General features: G+C 38.3%; 1 protein-coding gene across 1 annotated transcript in view; it reads left to right on the forward strand.

The window, feature by feature from the left end:
• Positions 1-9,689: 9,689 nt before the first annotated feature.
• The window catches only part of LOC127207673 (uncharacterized), a 31,993-nt gene continuing 18,335 nt past the window's right edge, over positions 9,690-23,347 (forward strand). Inside the window, exons 1-7 of the mRNA XM_051167097.1 lie at positions 9,690-9,904; positions 17,350-17,383; positions 17,696-17,822; positions 20,089-20,302; positions 21,082-21,253; positions 21,711-21,781; positions 22,210-22,327. Coding sequence (XP_051023054.1) covers positions 9,690-9,904; positions 17,350-17,383; positions 17,696-17,822; positions 20,089-20,302; positions 21,082-21,253; positions 21,711-21,781; positions 22,210-22,327 — 951 coding nt within the window. The remainder of the gene's footprint in view (positions 9,905-17,349; positions 17,384-17,695; positions 17,823-20,088; positions 20,303-21,081; positions 21,254-21,710; positions 21,782-22,209; positions 22,328-23,347) is intronic.

Here is a 23,347-nt window from a genome sequence, read left to right on the forward strand (position 1 = left end):
GCATTTCCCTGATGACTAATCAGGTTGAGCATTTCTTTAAGTGTTTCTCAGCCATTTGATATTCCTCTGTTGAGAATTCTCTGTTTAGTTCCAAGCCCCATTTCCCAATTGGGTTATTTGGTTTGGTGGTCTTGAGCTTCTTGAGTTCTTTATATATTTTGGATATTAGACCTTTGTCAGATGTAGGGTTGGTTAAGATCTTTTCCAGTCTGTAGGCCTGGGCTGTTGGTGTTCTGTTCAGGAAGTTGTCTCCTGTGCCAATATGTTCCAGGCTCTTCCCCACTTTTTCTTCTAATTGACTTAGTGTCTCTGTTTTTATGTTGAGGTCTTTAATCCACTTAGATTTGAGTTTTGTGCAAGGTGACAAATATGGGTCCAGTTGCATTTTTTTACACATAGACCTCCAGTTAGACCAGCACCATTTGTTGAAGATGCTATCCTTTTCCATTGAATGGATCTGGCTTCTTTGTCAAAAATCAAGTGACTATATGTGTGTGGATTCATATCTGGGTCTTTGATTCGATTCCACTGATCAACCAGCTTGTTTCTGTGCCAGTACCATGCTGTTTTAATTACTATTGCTTTATAGTACAGTTTGAGATCAGGTATGGAGATTCCTCCGGAGCACCTTTTATTGTACAAGATTCTGGGTTTTTTGTTTTTCCATATGAAGTTCAGAATTGAACTTTCAATGTCTTTAAAAAATTGTGTAGGTATTTTGATAGGGATTGCATTGAATCTGTAGATTGCTTTTGGTAGGATGGCCATTTTTGCTATGTTAATTCTCCCGATCCATGAGCAAGGAAGATCATTCCATCTTCTCATGTCATCTTCAATCTCTTTCTTCAGAGTTTTGAAATTTTTTCAAACAAGTGGTTCACTTGCTTAGTTAGAGTAACTCCTAAATATTTTATATTGCTTGTGGCCTATGTGAAGGGTGTGGTTTTCCTAATTTCTTTCTCTGCAAGCTTGACATTTGTGTATAGGAAGGCTACAGACTTTTTTGAGTTAATTTGTATCCAGCTAATTTGCTGAAGGTGTTTATCAGCTGTAGGAGTTCTCTGGTGGAATTTTGAGGGTCACTTATGTACACTATCATATCGTCTGCAAATAGTGATAATTTGACTTCCTCCTTTCCCATTTGGATCCCCTTGATCTCCTTTTGTTGTCTTATTGCCCTGGCTAGAACTTCGAGTACTATATTGAAGAGATATGGAGAGAGTGGGCAGCCTTGCCTTGTTCCCAATTTTAGAGGAATTTCCTTGAGTATCTCACCATTTACTTTGATTTTGGCTATTGGCTTGCTGTATATAGCCTTATTATGTTGAGGAAAGTGCCTGTATCCCCGAGCTCTGTAAACTTTAAACATGAATGGGTGTTGGATTTTATCAAATGCTTTCTCTGCATCTAAAGAGATGATCATGTGCTTTTTATTTTCAGTTTGTTTATATGGTGGATTACATTGATGGATTTCCATATATTAAACCATCCCTGCATGCCTGGAATGAAGCCTACTTGGTCATGATGAATGATATCTTTGATGTATTCTTGTATTCGTTTTGCAAGTATTTTATTTAGTATTTTTGAATTGATATTCCTAAGAGAAATTGGTCTGAAATTCTCTTTCTTTGTTGAGTCTTTGTGAGGTTAGGTATCAATGAGACTATGGCCTCATAGAATGAATTTGGTAATGTTCCATCCCTTTCTATCTTTTGGAGTAGCTTGAAGGTCTGGTAGAATTCTGCACTGAAACCATCTGGCCCTGGGCTTTTTTTGGTTGGGAGACTATCGATGATTGCTTCTATTTCTGTAGGGGAAATGAGACTATTTAGCTTGTTTATCTGTTCTTCACTCAACTTTGGCAAGTGAACTTGATCACGAAAATTGTCCATTTCCCTTAGATTTTCAAATTTTGTGGTGTATATGCCTTCAAAGTAGGATCTTATGATTCTTTGTATTTCTTCAGTGTCTGTTGTTATGTCTCCCTTTTCATTTCTGATTTTCTTGATTTCAATACTGTCTCTCTGCCTTTAGTTAGTTTGGCTAACGGTCTGTCTATCTTGTTGATTTTCTCAAAGAACCAGCTCTTGGTTTTGTTGATTCTTTGGACTGTTTTCTTAGTTTCTAATTTGTTAATTTCAGCCCTGAGTTTGATTATTTCCAGGCGTCTACTCCTTTTGGGTGTTTCTGCTTCTTTTTTTTCTAGGGCTTCCAGTTGTGTCATTAAGATGCTTATGTGCAATGTTTCCAATTTCTTTTTAAAGGCACTTAGTGCTATGAATTTTCCTCTTCGCCCTGCTTTCAGTGTATCCCACAAATTTGGGTACATTGTTCCTTCATTTTCATTGAATTTCAGAAACTCCTTGATTTCTTTATTTCTCCCTGACCCAGGTGTCATTTAGCAGAGAGTTGTTTAGTTTCCACGTACATGTAGGCTTTTTGTTACTTCTGTTGTTGTTGAATTGCAGCCTAAGAGCATGGTGATCTGATAGGCTACAAGGTTTTATTTCAATCCTCTTGTATCTATGAGACTTGCTTTGTGACCTATGATATGATCAATTTTGGAGAAGGTTCCATGGGGGCAGAGAAGAAGGTATATTCTTTCTTGTTTGGGTGAAAGGTTCTATAGATATCTGTTAGATCCATTCAACCCATGGCATTGGTTAATGATGTTGTTTCTCGGCTTAGTTTCTGTTTCAATGACTTATTCTTCAGTGAGAGTGGGGTGTTGAAGTCCCTCATTATTATTGTGTGGGGATCATTATGTGGTTTAAGCTTTTTTAGCAGATCTTTTACAAATGTGGGTGCCCTTGTATTGGGAGCATAGATGTTCAGAATTGTGATGTCATCTTGGTTGACTTTACCTTTGATGAGTATGAAGTGTTCTTCCTCATCCCTTTTGATTAATTTTGGTTGAAAGTCTATTTTGTTCAATAGTAAAATGGCTATGCCTGCTTGCTTCTTGTGACCATTTGCTTGGAATAATTTTTCCAACCTTTTACCCTGAGGTAATGCCTATCATTATGGGTGAGATGCGTTTCTTGAATGCAGAAGAATGTTGGATCTTGTTTATGTACCCATTCAGTTAGTCTGTGTCTTTTTATTGGAGAATTGAGACCATTGATGTTGAGAGATATTAATGACCAGTGACTGTTAAGAGTCTTAATTTTGATGTTGTTTCCAGTCGAGCGTTTGTGTAGTTGTGTTTTTGCCATGGTATAGTTATCTATTTCCTGGGTAGTTTTGGTTGTAGCTTGACCCTTTGGGATGGAGTTTTCCTTCTAGTGCTTTCTGTAAAGCTGGATTTGTGGATAGGTACTGTTTGAATTTGTTTTTGTCATGGAATATTTTGTTTTCTCCATCAATGGTTATTGATAATTTTGCTGGGTAAAGTAGTCTGGCCTGGCATCTGTGGTCTCTTAGGGTTTGCAGGATCTCTGTCCAGGCCCTTCTGGCTTTTATGGTCTCTGCTGAGAAGTCAGGTGTAATTCTGATAGGTTTACCATTAAATGTTATTTGGCCCTTTTCCCTTGCAGCTTTTAATATTTTTTCTTTGTTCTGTATGTTTTGTGTTTTGATTATTATGTGATGGGCAGTTTTTCTTTTCTGGTCAATTCTATTTGGTGTTCTGTAGGCCTCTTGCATGTTTATAGGCATCTCTTTCTTTAGATTGGGGAAATTTTCTTCTATGATTTTGTTGAGAATAGTTTCTGGGCCTTGGAGTCTGATATCTTCTCTTTCTTCAATGCCTATTATCCTCAGATTTCTTCTTTTCATGGTGTCCTTAATCTCTTGGATGTTTTGTGTCAGGAGTTTTCCAAATTTGGCATTTTCTTTAATGGTTGCTTCAATATTTGTGATTGTATCTTCTAGACCTGAGATTCGTTCTTCCATCTCTTGGATTCTGTTAGAAAAGCTCACCTCTGTGTTGCTTGCCTTCTTCTCTGAGGTCTCACGTTCTTGTTTTTCTTCTGTCTGTGTGTTTATCATTGAATCCATTTTCATTTTCAGATCTTAAACTGATTTTTTGATTTCTTTCATCTGATTGTTTGTATATTCCTTAGTTTCTTCCATTGCCTCTTTATAGGTCTTCAGAACTTGAACCGTTTTATTTATTTCTTTCATCTGGTTGTTTGCATTTTCCTACAATTTTTCCAGTTCCACTCTATATGCTTCTTTTATGTCTCTCACCTGTTTGGCTGTGTCTTCCTGCATTTGATTATGAATTTTATTTGTTTCCTCCATTATCATCCTCATTACTAAGGATTTGAGGTCATTTTCTTGTATTTCCGTTGTATTTGAGTTCTCTGGGTTGTTTTCTTTGGGATAGCTGGAAACTGGAGATGCCATGTTGTTTTGGGGATTTTGCATATGCTTTTTTGCTGTCCTTTAGACATCTTGCTGTCTTTGTTTTTGTTGGGTACCTTCCAGAGTTGGATGGAGGAAGTCTGATGATAGATTCACTTGTTTTCTCATGATTTCCCTAGGCTGGAAGCTCTAATGCTTCACTGGTGTGGATGTTAGGAGGTTTGCCCTGTTGTTTTGGACTCTCACAGACAGTGATCTTCAGCTCCCCTGTGCTGTGGGTCCTGCAATCGTTCTGGGTCTCCGAATGAGTGTTGAGTCAGGCCAAGGTATCCACAGCCTTCTGTGTCCCCTGCCAAGTCCAGCCAGGAACACTGGGCCCAAACCACAGGCTGAACTCAGCTAGATTCTCAGGGCCTGAACCATCTGCCGAGCTCAGCTAAGGATTCTAGGCCCAAAATGCACACAGAGTCCAGTCAGAATTTTTGGGCTGGGACTGTGCACCAAGCTCAGCTAGGGGCTTTTGGCCCAAAGTGTGTGCTGTGGTCAGTTAGTGACTCAGGGCCCGAACTGTCTGCCAAGCTCAGCCAGGAATTCTGGATTCAAACTGCACACTGTGTCCAACCAGAGTCTTAGAGCTGGTGGAACTGAGCGCTCCGCCCAGCCTGCGTCACAGCAGGAGAACTGCAGCTGCGCTGAGCCAGCGCCACTGGTGGAACCAAGCGCTCCGCCCAGACTGCGTCACTGCAGGGGAGCCGCTGCTGAGCTGAGGTAGTGCCTAGGGTGGAATTGAGCGCTCCACCCAGCCTGCACCACAGCAGGGGAGCTGTGGCTGCGCTGAGTTAGTGCCGTGGGCAGAATTGCTTGCTGGGCTGGGCCAGAACTGGGGACTCTGGGGCCGAATTGTCCACTGAGTCCAGTCTGGGTCCCAAGGCACCACGTGACCCAAATCCTGCCCAGAGTCCCCTCTCCCACAGCAACTCCTACCGGCCACCACACCAATCACCTCCACAGGAAGGCTATGAGCTGCAAACCTCAGCCACTGCCGCTGCTGACGGTGGTGCCGCTGGTGCCACTGCTGCTGCTGCCTCTGATGCTGCTGCTCCGATCTGAGAAAATCCGCGCTCCTCCCATGTGCAGGGGCATGCAGGTCCTCTGCACCCTGGTCCCTCCGAACCGTGGAACACTCCCGCTGCCATGGTGTGGAGACCTGGCTCAGAAATCTGTGCAATTCCCTAAATTGTTCATGGAGCCCCCAAACATGGTCCACACTGCTCGCTGCCATCTTGGATCACCCTCCATTTTCTTCATCTTATATTCTTCCTGCCCCCTCTTGTACAATGTTCCTTGAACCTTGAAGAGGTTATGCAGGTGTATCATTTAGGGCCCTCCACTCTACCATTATTGAAATTTTTGTCTGTCATGGGTTTTTGTATTAACTATTATCCACTGAAGTAAAAGTTTCAACAGTGAAATCTACTGTGTGGATATAAACATAATGCAGATTTAAAATATGGCCATTTAGCTAAATCAGTGGTAGTAGCTTTCTCTCTAACACGTGTTAACTCTCTAGCCATGGACTCTTGACCAGGCTTACAGGTCAGACAGGAGAATCTTCCTGTAGAGTGAGCCAAATTCCAACCAAAATGTGATTGGCTACCTCCATGACAGACAAGACATTATTGGCAGTTAACAATTGTTCAGGAGTGGGGTGTCATTTGCTTCAGTGGTGTAGCTCAGGATATATTTATTTATATAGCTGAGTCCTTGCCTCAACAAGTAACTACCCACATGCACTCAGGCAAGTAACTCTAATGAAAGCCAGTGGGTCACACAAAAGAAGAAAGGAGAGCAGCAAGACAGCTTGGTGGGAATAAGAGTTTCAGTAGAAAAGGCAGGGAGTGGGGGGGGGGGAAAGGAGGGGTTAAAAAAGGCACTTGTTCACTAATACACCAAACTGTCAAATGATTAAAAAATTTTAAAGATTTTAACACACACACAATATTTTCTTCAGAAAACAATGTATAACTTTATACTCAAAACTTCTTGGTTTTGACATATGCTGTTTCTCGGAGTACATTTCCTGCATTCTTTCATGCTTGGCCTATGTGGTAATCTACAGCCTACATAAAAAAAAAATGTTGGTCTTGATTTAGACAGCCTTGTAGAGTACTCTACTTAATAGTTTGCACTACAACATAATCATCCTTGATTTCCAGTGTTTTGCTTTGAAATAAAAAGCTTAGCTGTCTTTTCAGTAATGAATGGGAGTTCTTTGTTAAAATCTTTCTTGGCTCTGATTTCAACAGATCATCTCTGAGCCTATTTCACAGAAGGACGGTGTCTATTTACCTAAGATCCCAAATCAGAGAGGAGAAAAGGTGGCAAATGGACAAATGAAAGGTCAGAATTATATTTAGGTGAAAGCAATTTGGTGGTGTAATTACTGGGGTCAGGAGCCCCTGGTGTATGTCATAAGCCATTGGAAATTATTTATTACATATATACAGAGAGTGCAAATAGGACTCAAACAGCTGTAAGTTTGGTACCAAATTTAGCATAGGTTTAACAGAAATGCCACTTTAAGTCAAATTCAAAATATTCAGGGATCTGAGAACTATTGGGCTATAATGAAGAGCAGTAAAAATAGGAAAATTAATAGGAAATACATGAAATATGAGTACTAGAAAAATGAAACAGAAATTCATGGTCCTGTGTGTGAAAATAATACTAAAAGCTTCCTCTTCCCCCAATCCAGAAATGAAAGAAGTAGGCATGTGACACTAGTTAAGGTTTCATGTACTGGAGTGACAATAAAAATTTTTTTTCACAAAATTTAAAGAACTCAAAAGAGATGTTTGTTCTAATAGAATAAAATTGCCACACTCGGTAATGACTTTCCATGATGGATGAGTCTTAAGGGAAGGAAAGAAGTTTGATAGAGACATGGACAAAGTGTTCTCAGATGGGAGGAATGTCACAGTCAGAGATGAAGGAGGGAGCAGAGGAGTATTTTGATTAAAATGAAGGTTGTTGAAGCATCAGTGCTGAGATAGAAAATGGTGTATGTGGTGAGTTTGAATGTTTCTGTGGTATTTAAAAATGATATCTCTGAGGGTTTGTTCATTGGTACCATTGTTTCTAAACATGATACAATGCAGTGTCTGCCCAAATAAAACACTGATATGTTTGGTAATTTCCAATTATCTATTAATAAATATATCTCCAAGAAAGGAGAGTGATAGCCAAGTGGTGATTAATCTTACTCCTTTTGAAAATAAAATTTTGATTTTTAAAAATGTTTTATATGTCCCTTCATTTACTGTATATGCTTTTTGGGGGTGACATGGGCACATGAGTGACACTTGTGGGAGTCAGCTCTGTCTTTCCACGGTGTTGGTCCTGGGTATCAAACCAAGGTTGTCAGTATTGGCAGCGAGTGCCTTTACCTACTAAGCCAACTTGCACTTCTCTGTTGCTATAAAGACTGTCACTTTATTGAACTTTTGTTTGTACTTTGTTTTAAATGTTTGGGTTTTCAGAAGAACCAAACTTACTTGTGACATCCAGAGAGAAACAGAACAAAGACACTGGCAACGACAACAATCAGCCATTGGTGTGTACTTTTTTTAATTTAAAAGTCTCACTTAATGTATCTGGTTAATAATGCAGCATAGACCCAGGAGAATACTATTTCATAGTGCATGGCAGAGTCTATAGATAATGTTTAATATTTAACTTGAAAATTTCTGAAAAATATATATATATTAGAATACTCATAAAAATTTTATGAAGTTTTTCCTTTAAAGCGAGGGGAATTTTTTTTTTTGAATCTTTGTGTCCCACGTGTATGCCTCCTTACATAATAAAGTAATAGTGACTGAGGTGTGTTCATAGTTTGGGTAATAATTCCTATCAGGACAAATTTTATTGGTTCCTGTTGACATTCAGTATCTGCACTGTCAAAAGTGTAGCTTTTCCTTCCTGTAAGTCTCTGATAATATTTACACTATAGGAAAGTGGTGTCATAAGGTCAATTCTGTTTTCTAGGTTAAGGAAATGACATGTTCCAGAAAGGAACAGTTGATGTTTGTGTCTATAAAGAAGAGTTTTCTAATGTGTTTCATTCCAATGTCTGTGTCTGCTAAGCAGAGTAGATAGAAGAATATATTATATTGGACTCATGCAGATAGCTCATATTGGTACAAACACTGTCATAGTGTATTATCTGAATTACAATGTAGGAGTTTGATTTTCTTTGAGGCTGAGTTGACTTTGGTACCTAAATAGTTTAAAAATTGCCTGCTCTTTACTTATAGGACTTTGGATAAATGACTTAAATTCACTGAACATGCTGACTACTTAAGATAGTGTGTGTAATTTTCTATTAGAGAAGCTGTCATATAGTATTAAAGCCATTTAGTTTGATTTTTGGCAAATTCCACACAGAGAATTAAGTTCATTCCAAAACTGTAAAAAATTCACATTTTGCCACTCATGTTTTAAATCTGAGTTAGGCTATAGCAAATTTCTTTTATTTCAAAGAGCTTGTTGGTGTCTGGGGGGGGGGTAGATAAAATACAGCATGAAGCTTGGAAGGTAAATTTCAATTAGTTTCCTAGTTTGTCTTTTTCCATCTCCATGATTACTTCAAGGATAAATTTATTTTGTTTTAAATCAAATTAATTGTACATTTTTAACTTACTCTAACAATGCATTTAAGAATCAAATCAAATTAATATTCATAATTCCATCTTCAAAAAATTTTTTCAAGAACAAGAACTGAGTAAGAATTGAGACAAACAGGATGTCTGTACGTCCAGCTCCATCTCAAATGTAGCTAAGGAACTGTTGGTCAAACAAACACAGTTAAAATAGAAACTATTACACAACTGATTATACGGGTCCACTGGAGGGGAATTTGCACAAAAGTCCACATACGCTTTATGCTGGATCATCTTCAGGCTTTCTCTTTGTCTCCCAAGAAGCATATTATAGATTTGATTTTAATTTATGCTAAAACAATCACTTGCTACTAGATCTACACATCACATTCTCTAAATTGACTCTTCAATGTGACATCTGCTAGTGAGAACAAAAAAGGCGACACATGTCTTTTGACACAGATGACTCTTAAGAGACAGTGAACATTTTACATAGCAAACAATGATTCAAAAGAAAACTATGAGGTCAAAAATACTGTAGTGGCCATACTGAACCATACACAGAAACAGGTCTTGTTAATTTAAATTATGAGACTGGAACTGGGTAAAGTGACAAAGTTGCTGAAAATGCAGTTGTCTTTATTGAAACCTGTCAGTATTCTTAGTAGCTAACTTTTGTTGCAGCTTAAACGAAAAAGGAAGATGAGACTCAGCAACAAGATGGACACAGCAGAAAAGCCATCTTATGGCAATACTGCTGCTGCCGCTGCTGGTGGTGTCACTGGTGTCGGTGGTGACACTGGTGTCGGTGGTGACACTGGTGCTGGTGCTGTTGCTATTGCTGATCCTCGTGTTAGAAAGGGATCCATCCTACAAACACATTGTAGGAAGGCTCATAAGCAGCAATTTCCTGTTCCACCAAGAAAGCACATTGGGTAAGTGTGGCACTATTTAGTATTATATCATTGTCATTCTCCAAGGAAACTAATTCTAATTTGGCCCAGTGTCCATGCTTAATAAATCTTATGCTTTTACCAGGGATGTTCAGCCTTGCACTGACATCAAAAGAATATAATGAGATGCCATTGTTTCCCATTATACTGAAAACTGTTTAACTAGAAAGATAATGGCAGGGCTGTAATGCCTGGTGCAGTGTTGCTAACTGAAGTTGACAAGTACTATTTGAAGAAAAATTTGTAGCAGGTTTCCCTGTTTCCTTTACAATATGTTTTATATCCCCTCAGCTTAACTTCCACAATCAGATCTTTGGTGGGCACATAGGAACAAAGACTTTAATTTAAAGGGCACGTGCTTGGGTGTCAAGTTGACAAGGGGTGGGTTGCTTATAGTTATATTGTCAACTGGACAGGGTATGTAATAGCAAAGAGACACCACCTATGGGCCTGTCTATGAACAGTTATGTAGATAGGGTTACCTGAGGCGGAGAAAGCCGCCATTACTGTGGACCACATAGTTCAGTAGGCTGGAGTTCTAGACTGAATAAAGGGGAGAGCAGAGGCTGCTATGAACCCTTGGTTAATCCTAACCCTTTCTTCCCTAAGAGACCTCGCTCTGTTAGGTGCTTTATCGTGACAATAAGCAAGGAAATACATGATGTACTAAAGAAACCACAAGGGAGTGCTTTTCTTGTAAACATCCAGATAGTAAATATTTCAGCCTTTGATGGCATTAATTCTTTCTTCCTGTGGTTCAAAATTAGCTATAGATAACAATTGAATAATGCATTCTTTTTAAAATCACCATATTTTTAGGTGTTAGTTCAGTGCTAAAGTGCTTGGGCCGTATGGGACTGCCCTTGGTTCAAATACCTAGCACCACACGAAATAGTTGACAGAGAAAAACTGCAGGCAAATAAATCACTGAATTCTGCCCACAAGGACTAATTCAGTGACATTTTGGCTAGGTACAAGCTACTGCTAATGCAGGGAATTTTCTGTTCAATGTAACTCCCTTTGTTAATATTTTGTTATGAAGCACATATTTCTATAGTGCCCCCACATACATGTAAAATAAGCTCAGTTTACAAATTTAGCCTGTTAAGCATTTTTATTCTTACTATAGAATTCATATTTTAGTAGAAATAACTAGTTTGTATACTTATAGTTGCTTGGGAAGTGCCCTAGAATTAGATGCTTTTTTTTTTTTAACTTTTTACTTTTTTTGAGACTTTTATACAAGACTATTATATTTACATTACTTCCACCCACCCTTTTCCTACTCCAACTTCTCCAAGGTCTTTCAATTCCTTGAATTCATGATGTCTTCATAATTATTGCTACATATATAATACACACATATAATGTTACATATATATGTACATAGGCTGCTATGAATCCTTGGTTAATCCTAGCCCTATATATATCTGAGTCCACCTAGTGTTGTTCATATGTACATTTGTTTAAAGTTGACTGCTTGGGGCTGGATAACTCTCAGGGAGCTTTTTTCTGGGGAAAATGGATTTTACCTCTTGAAACCATGATTGATTGCCTATAGCTCTTCAGTCAGGCATAGTGCCTTGTGAAATACCCACCCCCTTCACATTGGATCATTGACTTCAGTCCTCATTTTGCAGGTCTCATTTGAACTGATTGCAACTTCCAAGACATATTTTACACTTCCTGATATATATTCTGATGCATGTCAGAATTTATTGAGTTTTCTAATAACGATAGCTAAATCACACCTGAGATACTGAAACCCTGGTGCTGTGAGGCTGTGTGCCTTAGCAGTCGGAGTACTCTCAGAGTGTCTGCTCCTCACTGGGGAACAATGACAGGCAGTCACTCAGTACAGTCCTGATTTGGTACTGTTTCTGAGGAGCCAGTGTTCCATGCTTTACAGTAAAAGCTTGGAAACCCACTGGTTCAACTGTCAATGAAGGCAGTGCCAGTAGCACCAACGACAGGGCGAATCAATTCAGTGGCAAGAGGGAAGGCCAAGCAAGCAAAAAGCTAGAATAAACTTCCTTGGGAAGTACCCCTTGGTTATCTGGGCTCTTATAAATACGCTGACCACAATTAGGGTGGGCCTTCCCACACAAAGTCAAGGCAATCAGGACACCTCCCCGGGTGAGGCTCCCTACTCAGCTGAATCTAATTTGTGGCAAGTTGACATTAAAACAGACCACAGCACCCTACGGTTTCTTACTTTCCACGTCTTAACTAGTTGTAGATCTCTGTAGTAATCTGTGTCTAATGAAAAAGGAGATTCTTATTTTTTCCTTTTTAAAAAATGTTTTATTAATTTATTCATATTACATCTCAATTGTTAGTCCATCCCTTGTATCCTCCCATTCCTCCCTCTCTCCCGCTTTCCCCCTACTCCCTCCCCTATGACTGTGACTGAGGGGGACCTCCACCCCCTGTATATGCTCATAGAGTATCAGGTCTCTTCTTGATAGCCTGCTATCCCTCCTCTGGGTGCCAACAGGCCTCCCCATCAAGGGGACATGGTCAAAAATGGGGCACCAGGGTTCGTGTGATAGTCAGACCCGACTCTCCACTCAACTGTAGTGAATATCCTGTCCATTGGGTAGATCTGGTTCGGAGTTCGAAGTTTACTGCCCGTATTGTCCTTGGCTGGTGCCATAGTTTGAGCAGGACCCCTGGGCCCAGATCTGCCTGTCATAATGTTCTTCTTGTAGGTTTCTAGTACCCTCTGAATCCTTCTATTTCCCCATTCTCCCATGATTCTCTCACCTAAAGTCCAATAGGATGTCCTCCCCTCTGTCCCACTTTCCTGGTACATGAAGACTTTGATGGGACATGCCCCTTGGGCTAGTGTCCAGATATAAGTGAGTATATACCATTTGAGTCTTTCTGCTTCTGGGTTAACTCACTCATTATGATCATTTCTAGTTCAATCCATTTGTCCACAAATTTCAGGAACTCCTTGTTTTTAATAGCTGAGTAGTATTCCATAGTGTATATGTACCACAGTTTCTTTATCCATTCGTCTACTGAGGGACACTTAGGTTGTGTCCATGTTCTGGCTATTATGAATAAGGCTGCTATGAACATGGTTGAGCATATGTCCCTGTTGTGTGGTGGAGCATTTTCTGGGTATATTCCAAGGAGTGGAATAGCTGGGTCTTGAGGAAGCCCTATTCCCATTTTTCTGAGAAAGCACCTGATAGATTTCCAAAGTGGTTGTAGAAAAAGGAGATTCTTTAATGAGGGATCATGGCTATACTTTTTTGTAGTGATAGCGTTTAGAACACACTTAGAAATTATGTTAATTCTGAACAATAACAGTAGTAAGTTCTCCTCTAGGGTCTAACACTTGCTGGTTGGGAACAGTTGACTAAGTTTATAATATACCAGGCACAAATTGCTTCCTATTGAGCACATCCTAGATCCAACTAGACAGTTGTTAGTAAACCTCAACTTAAAAGTTCCGCCATTACACCATTATCAATGTCTTGCTGAAGACACTATACACTTGAGTCATGAAACATGGAGACATCAAGCTAATGCTGACCTGCAAGCTTCAACTCTACTGGCTACTTTTCATAATACTGGAAGGCTCTATGCAGGCTACCAAAATGGAAAGATAATCATTACTTTTAATCCAGCTTCAAGCTGTGTGAGCTATGACAGTAGTGGCTATCATGGCAAGATATGCCCATTGGTAATAGTGGCACAAATGTTATGGAAGTAACCAAATACATACCACTTAGACCTCAGGACTACTACATAAGATAGGACCCATATTTGGCACCATTACTGGGATCAAGAACCTGTGGATGAACTGGTTAGAAGCCCTAGAGGAGAGCCTACCACTCTTAATCCGTCAAAAGGACACACTATTACACTAACACTGACTAATGACTTATTATATCTGTAGATTAGTGTATTCCTCAGTTATCATCAAAGCAGCCTCCTCTTGCTATCCATCATCATCATCGTCATCATCATCATCATTATTATTATTAATTATTAAGGATTATACCCCATTTTCCCGAGTCCAGAGATAATTATGAAAGTGAGGTGAACAGATAACTAAATAATATGGTTATCTTCAACTGTACATAACAACAAATAGTCCTTTGTCCCCGACCCGCGGGTTCAATTATTCATGGAGTGGCGAGGAGGGTCGCGACCTGTGAATAAAGAATGGACGAGAACAGAGACACGGGCCCAGGAAAACGTTGCTTATCGAGGGCCGTTTATTGTAAGGGGGTATCCAAATTTAAAGTAAGCTTCTGAAAGGGCGGGGGGTGGGAAGGAATGCAGTGGAAAGTTACAAAATCTTCTGGGCCAGGCCCAAGGACAGCAGGTGTGGAGTGGGGTGATTATTCAGAAGTCGCGATACACCGAATGTTCTCTTTCTCACAGTCTTTGTGAGATCTTTGTGGTTGCCAGGCAGAATAATTATCTCAAGTATGCAGACAGCTGTGGCTTTCAGCCAGCAGGGCCTCTCAGCCACTGGGGCAGGTCAGGCAAGGTCCTATGGCTCCTGACAGTCCTTATAAAAGAAGACTGTTCCCAAGATATTTCTCTGTCTTCTTCTGTCATGGTACACGTTTTCCGTGATTTTAAATCTTTCTTCTAAGTCCAGTATTACTATATTCCAAAACAAAAATTGTTATCACAGATTGAATTATTAATCCAATTTTCTTATTGCCGTTTCCCATTAGCAATAAACACTGGTATTATAGTGCAGCATTCAGCCCTAGTGTAGTACTAGTCTCCTCTTGTTTCTGAGTGTTCTCCATTTTCAACTCCAAGTTCCTAGGGAACATGTAGGTGGCATACAGTTTTGCTTCCATTTTGTTCTCAGAGTAAAACCATTTTCTTGGCATTTTGCTTATTTGTGCACTTTGTTTTGTTTTTGGATAGCTCCTCTTTTTTTATGCTGCCCTTCTGGACTTCCTTGTGCTCAGACATCACTTTCATATGTATACTCAGATGTCATCTTGATTTGCAATAGCATTGTCATTTATGCTTTAAGCTAGGTGACAATTTATCTTTCCTTGTGTCAGGCTAGCATCTGCTGCATTTTAGTTTAAATTTAAAGACAAATAAAAATGAAGACAGTTTGTAATTTTGTCCAGTTGCATTGTATTTTTATGAATGAATCAGTGCATAAAGGCTTAGGTATTCTCAGTCACATACACAGAACCACAGATATAATTAAAAATAATGAAATATTAAGAAAATTTTTAGGGAAAAATCTGAATGTGGATGTCATGTGACTTCACATTCCTGCCTCGCGCTTTCCCTTCCATGCTAGACCCTAGCTCAACAATGACCACAATAAACCTTTCTTTTCTAAAATTGTTTTCTGCAAGAATTTTGCAACAGCCATGAGAAAGCAACATGTTATGAAATTCTCAATGTATGTGTAGGTGTTTTCAACTTCTCAGAGAATTTTTACTGTTAAAGGTAATAGTAAAAAGAAAAAAAGGGGGTGGGGGAAACTACATAAACTGTAACTTAATAGTTTCTTACATGTCTTTTAAGTTTTAATTATTATAGTGTATGTGTGTGTGTGTGTGTGTGTGTGTGTGTGTGTGTGTGTAAGAAGGATGTCAGTGGGGCACCACAGGCAGTGGTGTGCTGCCTTATGTGGGTGCTGAGAATTGAATTCAGCACCTTTGTACTTCCTTTTATCCACTGAGCTATTTTAATAGGGGTTATTACTCTACTTTAGTGTGTGCATCTCTTTTGGGCGTGCATTGTGAGAGCAGGTACTGGAGGAGGCCATAAGTATCAGCCCGCGTGGAGAGGGAGTTACAGCCATCTGTAAGCCTCCTGATATGGATGTTGAGAACCAAATCAGATCCTCTGAAAGGGTTATGTGCTCTTAACTGATGAACCCTCCATCCATCCTCCATGGTTTCTTTCCCACCTCTAAAGTTGTATAATGAAAAATTTTAGAGCATGTTTCCATGTGAGACAGTGTTTTTATTGAGTTTAATTGGATCTTCATATCCAAAGATTAGAAGATTTTATATGCTATCTTTGAGAAGTTATAGCAGACAAAGTATCCTTTAAAATGCTGTTTATTCTATATTGTATGCAATTACTTATACATTCTGAACTGGCTCATAAATGCAACAATCTAATACAACTGTACATTAAAATGATTATCTAAAATTAAAACTATCATGCAGTACATTTTAAAGTTTTATGTAATAAAAACATGCAGATTCATGAGTCATAGTAAATACATCCTAATAATTTATTTGTTCCTTTGCCAGGATTATCATAGCTACATTTCTACTGTCTTATAGGATATTGTAAAATATTGGATACATCAATCTAATAGCTGTTTGTTTTCTGAAGAAAAGATTAAGTACTTGTAATTGTTTAATACAAAAGTAATGCAGGATGGGTTATTGCTTTTGGATTTTTGGATTATGAGGTTCTAAAGTATAAAAGCCTTATTTCCTTTTATAAACAGTTTTATTGGCATACATTATAGACTCTGTAAGTATTTGTTTAATGCAAGCATAAATAGTTGAATAGATTAATGCACTTGTTGAGAAATGTCTTTAGAAAAATAAAGCCTTTGTTTATTGAATGTAGATTTCCAAAACTGCTTATATATTTAGTCTTTTAAATGTTTTAAATACTTGGAAGTTGAAAAATTACTCATATTGTCAGAATACAATAATAATATAAATTTACCTATCATTAATTCAACTAAAATGTTTGAAGACAGATACAATGTTCACAGACTAATAAGAATCATGTGTAGCCAACATTCTTGGGTTTGAATTCAACCTGCCTCTAACTTTTTATAGGTGCTTAGTCAAGTTTCTTGGTCTTTTCTTAGCCTAGACCTCTCATTTATAAAATACTGTCATTTACCTAACATAATTGTTGTGAGAATTAAACTGAATTTATATTACAGTGAAGATCCCAAATAAGCTAACTCTTCACTACAGGAGTATTGCCCTTCCCTGAAGACTTACATGTTATTTTTCAATTCTGGTGAGCATTCATAAAGATTGATTTGTATAAAAAATGACAATAACAGAAGTCAACATATTCCTTTTCATAAAATAAAACTAATAATATCATATTTCTTTGCTTGTGTATTTGGTGTCATAAAGTTTGCTCAAATTTAATTATCTATATAGTTTTAGTAATAGCATATTTTGTTTCTTGAGCTGGAGAGGTCTCAGCTGTTTAAGGCTAGGCTCACAACCAAAATAATATGTTTTGTTTCTTAATGTGACTTTCTATGTTGACTGAATCTCACTTGTAGAGGCTTATCATATTTGAAATAATTTATAAATTTTAGTAGTAAGAGAAATAAATGCATGTGTTTTCTATAAATATAATGGTTTTAAATATTATCTTGTTTTTCATATTTAAATGTTAAAAAGAAACTTTTCTCTTCTTTGTAGGTTGAATAAGAAAACATCTGATGAAAAATATAAGGTACAGTAAATTAGATGTAAAACAATTTCTTACTCAAAATAATTTACAAAGGAAGTTATATATTACAAAATATGTGTGAAATACAAGATATAAACTAAAGTGAAAAGGTTTAAAATTTTTTGTTCTCTGGCACAATTTCTTTGAAACAGTGGGTGACAAAGACTTGCCATTAATAATCTCTGAAAAATCTGTTCCTTTCATATCTTCAAGAATTTCTAACCATAAAAATGATGGATAGCTAATTCATTGCCACATTTACTATACAGTGTAAGTATTTGAGGACTTTCTAATATTGTATTGTTTGTTGTACAGGCGCCTGTAGAACACACAGATGCTGTGGATGATCCCCAGTTATCTGAATCACTCTCCGAGGATTATGAGTTGTCTGATTATGACAATATATTGATGATAGTTGACCAACTTCAAATGAACTATAAAGGTAGGACCACTGCATAAACTTAAGGCTTTTAGTATAGTGCTGAGGCAATCTTCAAATTCAGAATTTGGTTATCCATTGAGGACATTTATCTCTTTGGATTTTGGGTGTAGTATGAGATAGAGGGAAGCAGATTAACAAACTGTTTCTCCTGCACACTTTTTTTAGTTTATTTTTTATTAATTTATTCTTGCTACATCTCAATGGTTATCCCATCCCTTGTATCCTCCCATTTTTCCCTCCCTCCCATTTTCCCCTTACTCCCCTCCCCTATGACTGTGACCGAGGGGGACTTCCTCCCCTTTTATATGCTCATAGGGTATCAAGTCTCTTCTTGGTAACCTGCTATCCTTCCTCTGAGTGCCACCAGGTCTCCCCCTCCAGGGGATATGGTCAAATGTGAGGCACCAGAGTACATGTGAAAGTCATACCCCACTCTCCACTCAACTGTGGAGAATGTTCTGACCATTGGCTAGATCTGGGTAGGGGTTTGAAGTTTATGGCCTGTATTGTCCTTGGCTGGTGCCATAGTTTGAGGAGGGCTCCTGGGCCCAAGTCTGCCTATCATAATGTTCTACTTGTAGGTTTCTAGGGCCCTCTGGATCCTTCTACTTTGCTATTCTCCCATGCTTCTCTCATTTAGAGTCCCAATAGGATGTCCTCCCCTCTGTCCCAGTTTCCTGGTAAGTGAAGGCTTTCATGGGACATGCCCCTTGGGCTAGTATGCAGATATAAGTGAGTATATACCATTTGATTCTTTCTGCTTCTGGGTTAACTCACTCATTATGATCATTTCTAGCTCAATCCATTTGTCCACAAATTTCAGGAATTCCTTGTTTTTAATAGCTGAGTAGTATTCCATAGTGTATATGTACCACAGTTTCTTTATCCATTCTTCTACTGAGGGACACTTAGGCTGTTTCCATGATTTGGCTATTATGAATAAGGCTGCTATGAACATGGTTGAGCAAAATTTCTTGTTGTGTGCTTCTCCTGCACACTTTTGAAGATGTTGTCTGTTCACTAAGTCATGTTTTGGGAAACTGCATCAGAAGTAGGGAGTCTATATCCGGTTGGGGACATTTCTGGGACCATTTTCTATTGTTTCTATTGTGTGTTTCTATTGTGCTGCTTTTGTTACTATAGTTCTGTAGCATAACTGAAGGAAGCATTAACGCTGCTCCTCCACATTACCTTGGATACTTGTGTTCTTTCTGAATTCTGTCTTTTTATTCTCATCATGTGAAATTTTTTCATTGGGATTTTGGAAAACACTGGACTACTCTAAGTCATTTTCAGAAATATATTTTTCTTGTAATATTAATTCAAATATTTTGTGAGTATGAGCATTTCCTTTGTCTTCTGATATCTTCAATTTCTATCTTTTCAATGAGAAAATTAATTCCTTAAAAGTAATTGCCACATTTTGACAGGTGGTGGCAGCATATGCCTTTAATCCCGGCACTCAGGAAGCAGAGGCAGGCAGGTTTCTGAATTTGAGGCCAGCCTGGTGTACAAAGTGAGTTCCAGGACAGCCAGGGCTACAAAGAGAAGCCCTGTCTTGAAACAAACAAATAAACAAAACCAAAATTAAATTTAAAAGAAAATTGCTGCAGTTTATCTGTAGCTGATTTGTCTACAGCCACAATATATGCAACTTTAAACCAGATAACACATTTTTCACCATATTTCTGTCCTCTTTCTACCCATTATCATAATTCTGTCCAAAACAGGGAGAGTTGGAAAAGATATTAATCTATAGTTGTAATGATAAGTTCTTTGAAGTCTAGTTAGCAAAATACTAGTACGTTCTCCCCTAAGGACTGTGAACTTTCCAGCTACAGGTTCTTAGCCCATAAATGGTAACCGATATGGGCTTCATCTTGTGGAGTCATGCTTAAGGCCAGAGTTACTGGTTACTCCCCTGGTGTTTGTGCCACTAGCAGCACTGGGTATATCTTACTAATCCAAGGGTTATTTGTAGCTCTAGGGGTACAGAGCTGGGTAAGGCTCATGATTGCTTTTCTACTCTAGAAGCATGTGTGGTATCTTCCAGCACAGTGAAAGCTAGACTATAGGGATTAGTATTCCAGGCCAGGATTAGCTTGACTTCTCCATGTTATTTGAGATTCTTAGTATAATGTATTCCAGACTGTAGCCACCCAGTCCACATGTGTTTGTCATGACTTACAGCGTATGGAAATATACCAACCATTGTATACAGAAAGTGTTCACGCATTTACTTCTTACCCACTCTTTCCTGGTGTAGATTCTGGAAGACTGTTGGAAATCCAGGATGCAGTTCCTTCGTATAAAATGATACTGGAACATAACCAAAGACACTCAGAGTCACCTGTAGAGCAAAGTAAGGATATGAAAAACCAAGCTAGTAAAGTGCTAAAGAAGCCGCAAGAGAGAAGAAAAGTGAAATCGCAGCTCAGATGCAAAACTGAAGAGCCGCAAGTGGATCTCCTCGATGCAGGGTATGCCTGTCTAGGAAGTGTGAACAGCTCGGGCAGCCTACTGGTTCCCAGGGGAGAATTTCAGTGTTGCATTAGCTTATGGGCTTCTTTACGGTTCTCATTTTGAGAAATGTCTATTAAGCTCATTGGCCCATTTGTTGGTTGAATGATTTCAAGGTTAGTATTTAATTTTAGAATCATGTTGGAGTATAGGATCACTAATAAACATTTGCAAATGGTTATTTTGACATCCTCCTTTCCTATTTTCAACCCTTTAACTTACCTTGTCTTACTGCTCTGTGTGTGTGTGTGTGTGTGTGTGTGTGTGTGTGTGTGTGTGTGTGTGAGAGAGAGAGAGAGAGAGAGAGAGAGAGAGAGAGAGAGAGAGAGGAGAGAGAGATTTTAATTTGTATAGTGCATGGTGCCTTTGAAGAAACAATTGGATTATTTATCCATGCTGATTTTTTCCTAAGCAGCAATGAGAAGCTTTATTTTTATGTTGATTCTAATAGCTCATTATTAGTATTTAAGAAAAGCAATAATTTAGCATCAACTTTTCATGATACTGAATAATGTAAAAGATCCATTTCTACAGTCACAGAATTGCTAGTAAAAAGACACTGGCCAATTTTCTGAATAATATTTGATTATAATCTTTCCAGTCTATATGTCCTTTAGAGAGATTGAATTGTGAAAGTAGAGATGACATTGCAAAGGAAAAATACGTAATAGTGTAGGATAATAAAATCAACTTACTTTTACCAAAATGAATTTTTAATGGCACCCTGTTCAATTTTCAGGTCAGCTGGAAAACAAGAAGCACAACAAAGAAATTCTCATTATTTCTATGAAAAAATTAAGAAACAGCTAACTGAAAAAGAAGAAAAATATGAAAAAGAAAAACAACAACTTGAAATGCACCTTATAGCACAAGATACGGAATTGCGGCATCTCAGAGATGATATGAATAAGGTAAATGTACTGGTAAAAAAAAAAATCCTGCTCCTAAATTTGTATAAAATCTGTGACTTACAATCTTTACTCAGTTTAGTGCATGGAGTCCTGTTTTGGTTAAGGATACGAACATGATAGGTGACCAGAGAGTGGTGGTGCACAGGGAGAATTGTGACCTTAAGGTCAGCTTTGACTATGTACTGAGATACTATCTCAGAAAAATAAAAAATATTTCACATTGAATGGCAAGGATAATGTGTCTCAGTCCAAGATCAGGATCAATAAACTTTTGCTTGAGAGACTAACTTTGTGAGCCCTGAAGCCCTGTTGCAACAAATGATTCCCTCAGCCTGGAGGACGAGCATAATGGTAGTACAAATGATATGGTGAGACCCACGTGCCTTCGTGTAGAATTTCTGCACACGGACAGTTGATGAGCAGATTAATATGCCCTGTTTTCTTCTCTTTCTGTTAGCTGCAAGAAGCACGGCATCGAGAGGCAGAGACTGAAGACAGTGACAGGATGACGAGGGAACACCTGCAAAAGTATGATTTAAAGTAGCACTTAAAAGTGCTTGAATGTTCGCAATATAAGTAATGCTGGAAAAACAGCCTTCATGATACGTGTGTCTGTTTAGAGTCTAGAAAAGTCTTCCGTGCATTATTTGCAATATACATTTAGGGTCCTGGAAGCAGCTCAGAGTTAGAAGGATGTGAATGGCATGACCTTGACAGCCTGGGGTTAAATGTCAAGCAAAACAAAGAAAGAACAGATGTCTAACTGCTCAAATACTTCTCCATTCTTCACACGAGCTACAAAACCCAGGTGGAAATAAGATGCGTTTACCAAACCACCTAACCTCTCAGACATTCCATCAGAAAGGCATACAATGAGATTCAGACTCAGATGTTTCTCGCGTTTTTGCTAATTTGATAATTAATCTCAGAGTGATTGATTGAAACATACCTCTTAGGGTTGAACACGACGTTTTTAATTTAATAGAAGCCATCGGAAAACAAACAGAGACTATAGAACAGCTTGAGAAAAAATTACCAAGTGAAGATAAAAATCTGGCAAAAACTGGCAATCTGGTAAGCTTTTTATTAATTTCTACCAAGCAGAAGTGGAAGGGTTCCTTCTGTAGCCATTGGATATAGGAATATTGTAGGCAATAATAGAATTCTGATAGACAAAGATATTTGCTGTGTTCATATTGTTATCATCGGAGCCTGTCTTCTTGATTATAAAGAAATTGACCAAATCCATACAATTAACTGTGTAGACAGTAAAATTTAATGGATAAGATCCCAGTTGTTTTAAAGTGAAAATTTAAATATGCAATGATTCACTCTGTTCATTCAATAGTAAGCACTTTAATTTTTACATTTTCCCATTCTGACAAAAATTGTCCTGGAAATTGGTGTACCGAAACCTGTTTGAATACTATTTTATATTTTACAAGTCTTTTAATCTTCCAAGAAATTTGACATTCTGTGCGTTTCTGAGTTTATCTTGGAATCTGAAGCTGTCAGTGAGTCTGCAGAACTGTAACAACTTTGGAGACTTAATGATAGTAACCATTATCCACCACTGTCCTCAAGAAATGTGTTTTTCTCTTTGGAATCTTAAAAACAGAATCAATAGCTGATAAAACAGAGAAATGGCTGTTAGGTCAAGTAGTACTACAGTAGAAAACAGGTTCTCCTAGTGTTACAGGCTCAGAAAACGTTTTTTGTTTGTTTAAATTCACTTTTATTTACTATATTTTCAAGGGCTTTAGAGTCCAACCTTGCCAAGGACTAATGTATATAAATCTTGGATCCTAATTTATAAACAGCTAATGAATGGTACACAACTATTTATGAAAAGGAGCAGGATTCAGCCATTCATGCATTTGTGGGAGTGCACAGCACAATAGTCTATTGTGAAAAGGTCATGCAGCTGAGGTGGGTGGGGTCTTTGCATCCAGGAGTTGGCTCCCTTACATGGCGCCAGCTGGGTTCCTGCAGCTGTTAAACAGTCTCCTCTCTGCTGAGGTATGGCCTTCATTGACTGAGCTTTCTGGTGGCTGCAGAAGCTCCATTAACTAGAACACAGTCACCGGATCTTAC

The sequence above is a fragment of the Acomys russatus genome, chromosome 24 (assembly GCF_903995435.1).
Source record: "Acomys russatus chromosome 24, mAcoRus1.1, whole genome shotgun sequence".
Lineage (NCBI taxonomy): Eukaryota > Metazoa > Chordata > Mammalia > Rodentia > Muridae > Acomys > Acomys russatus.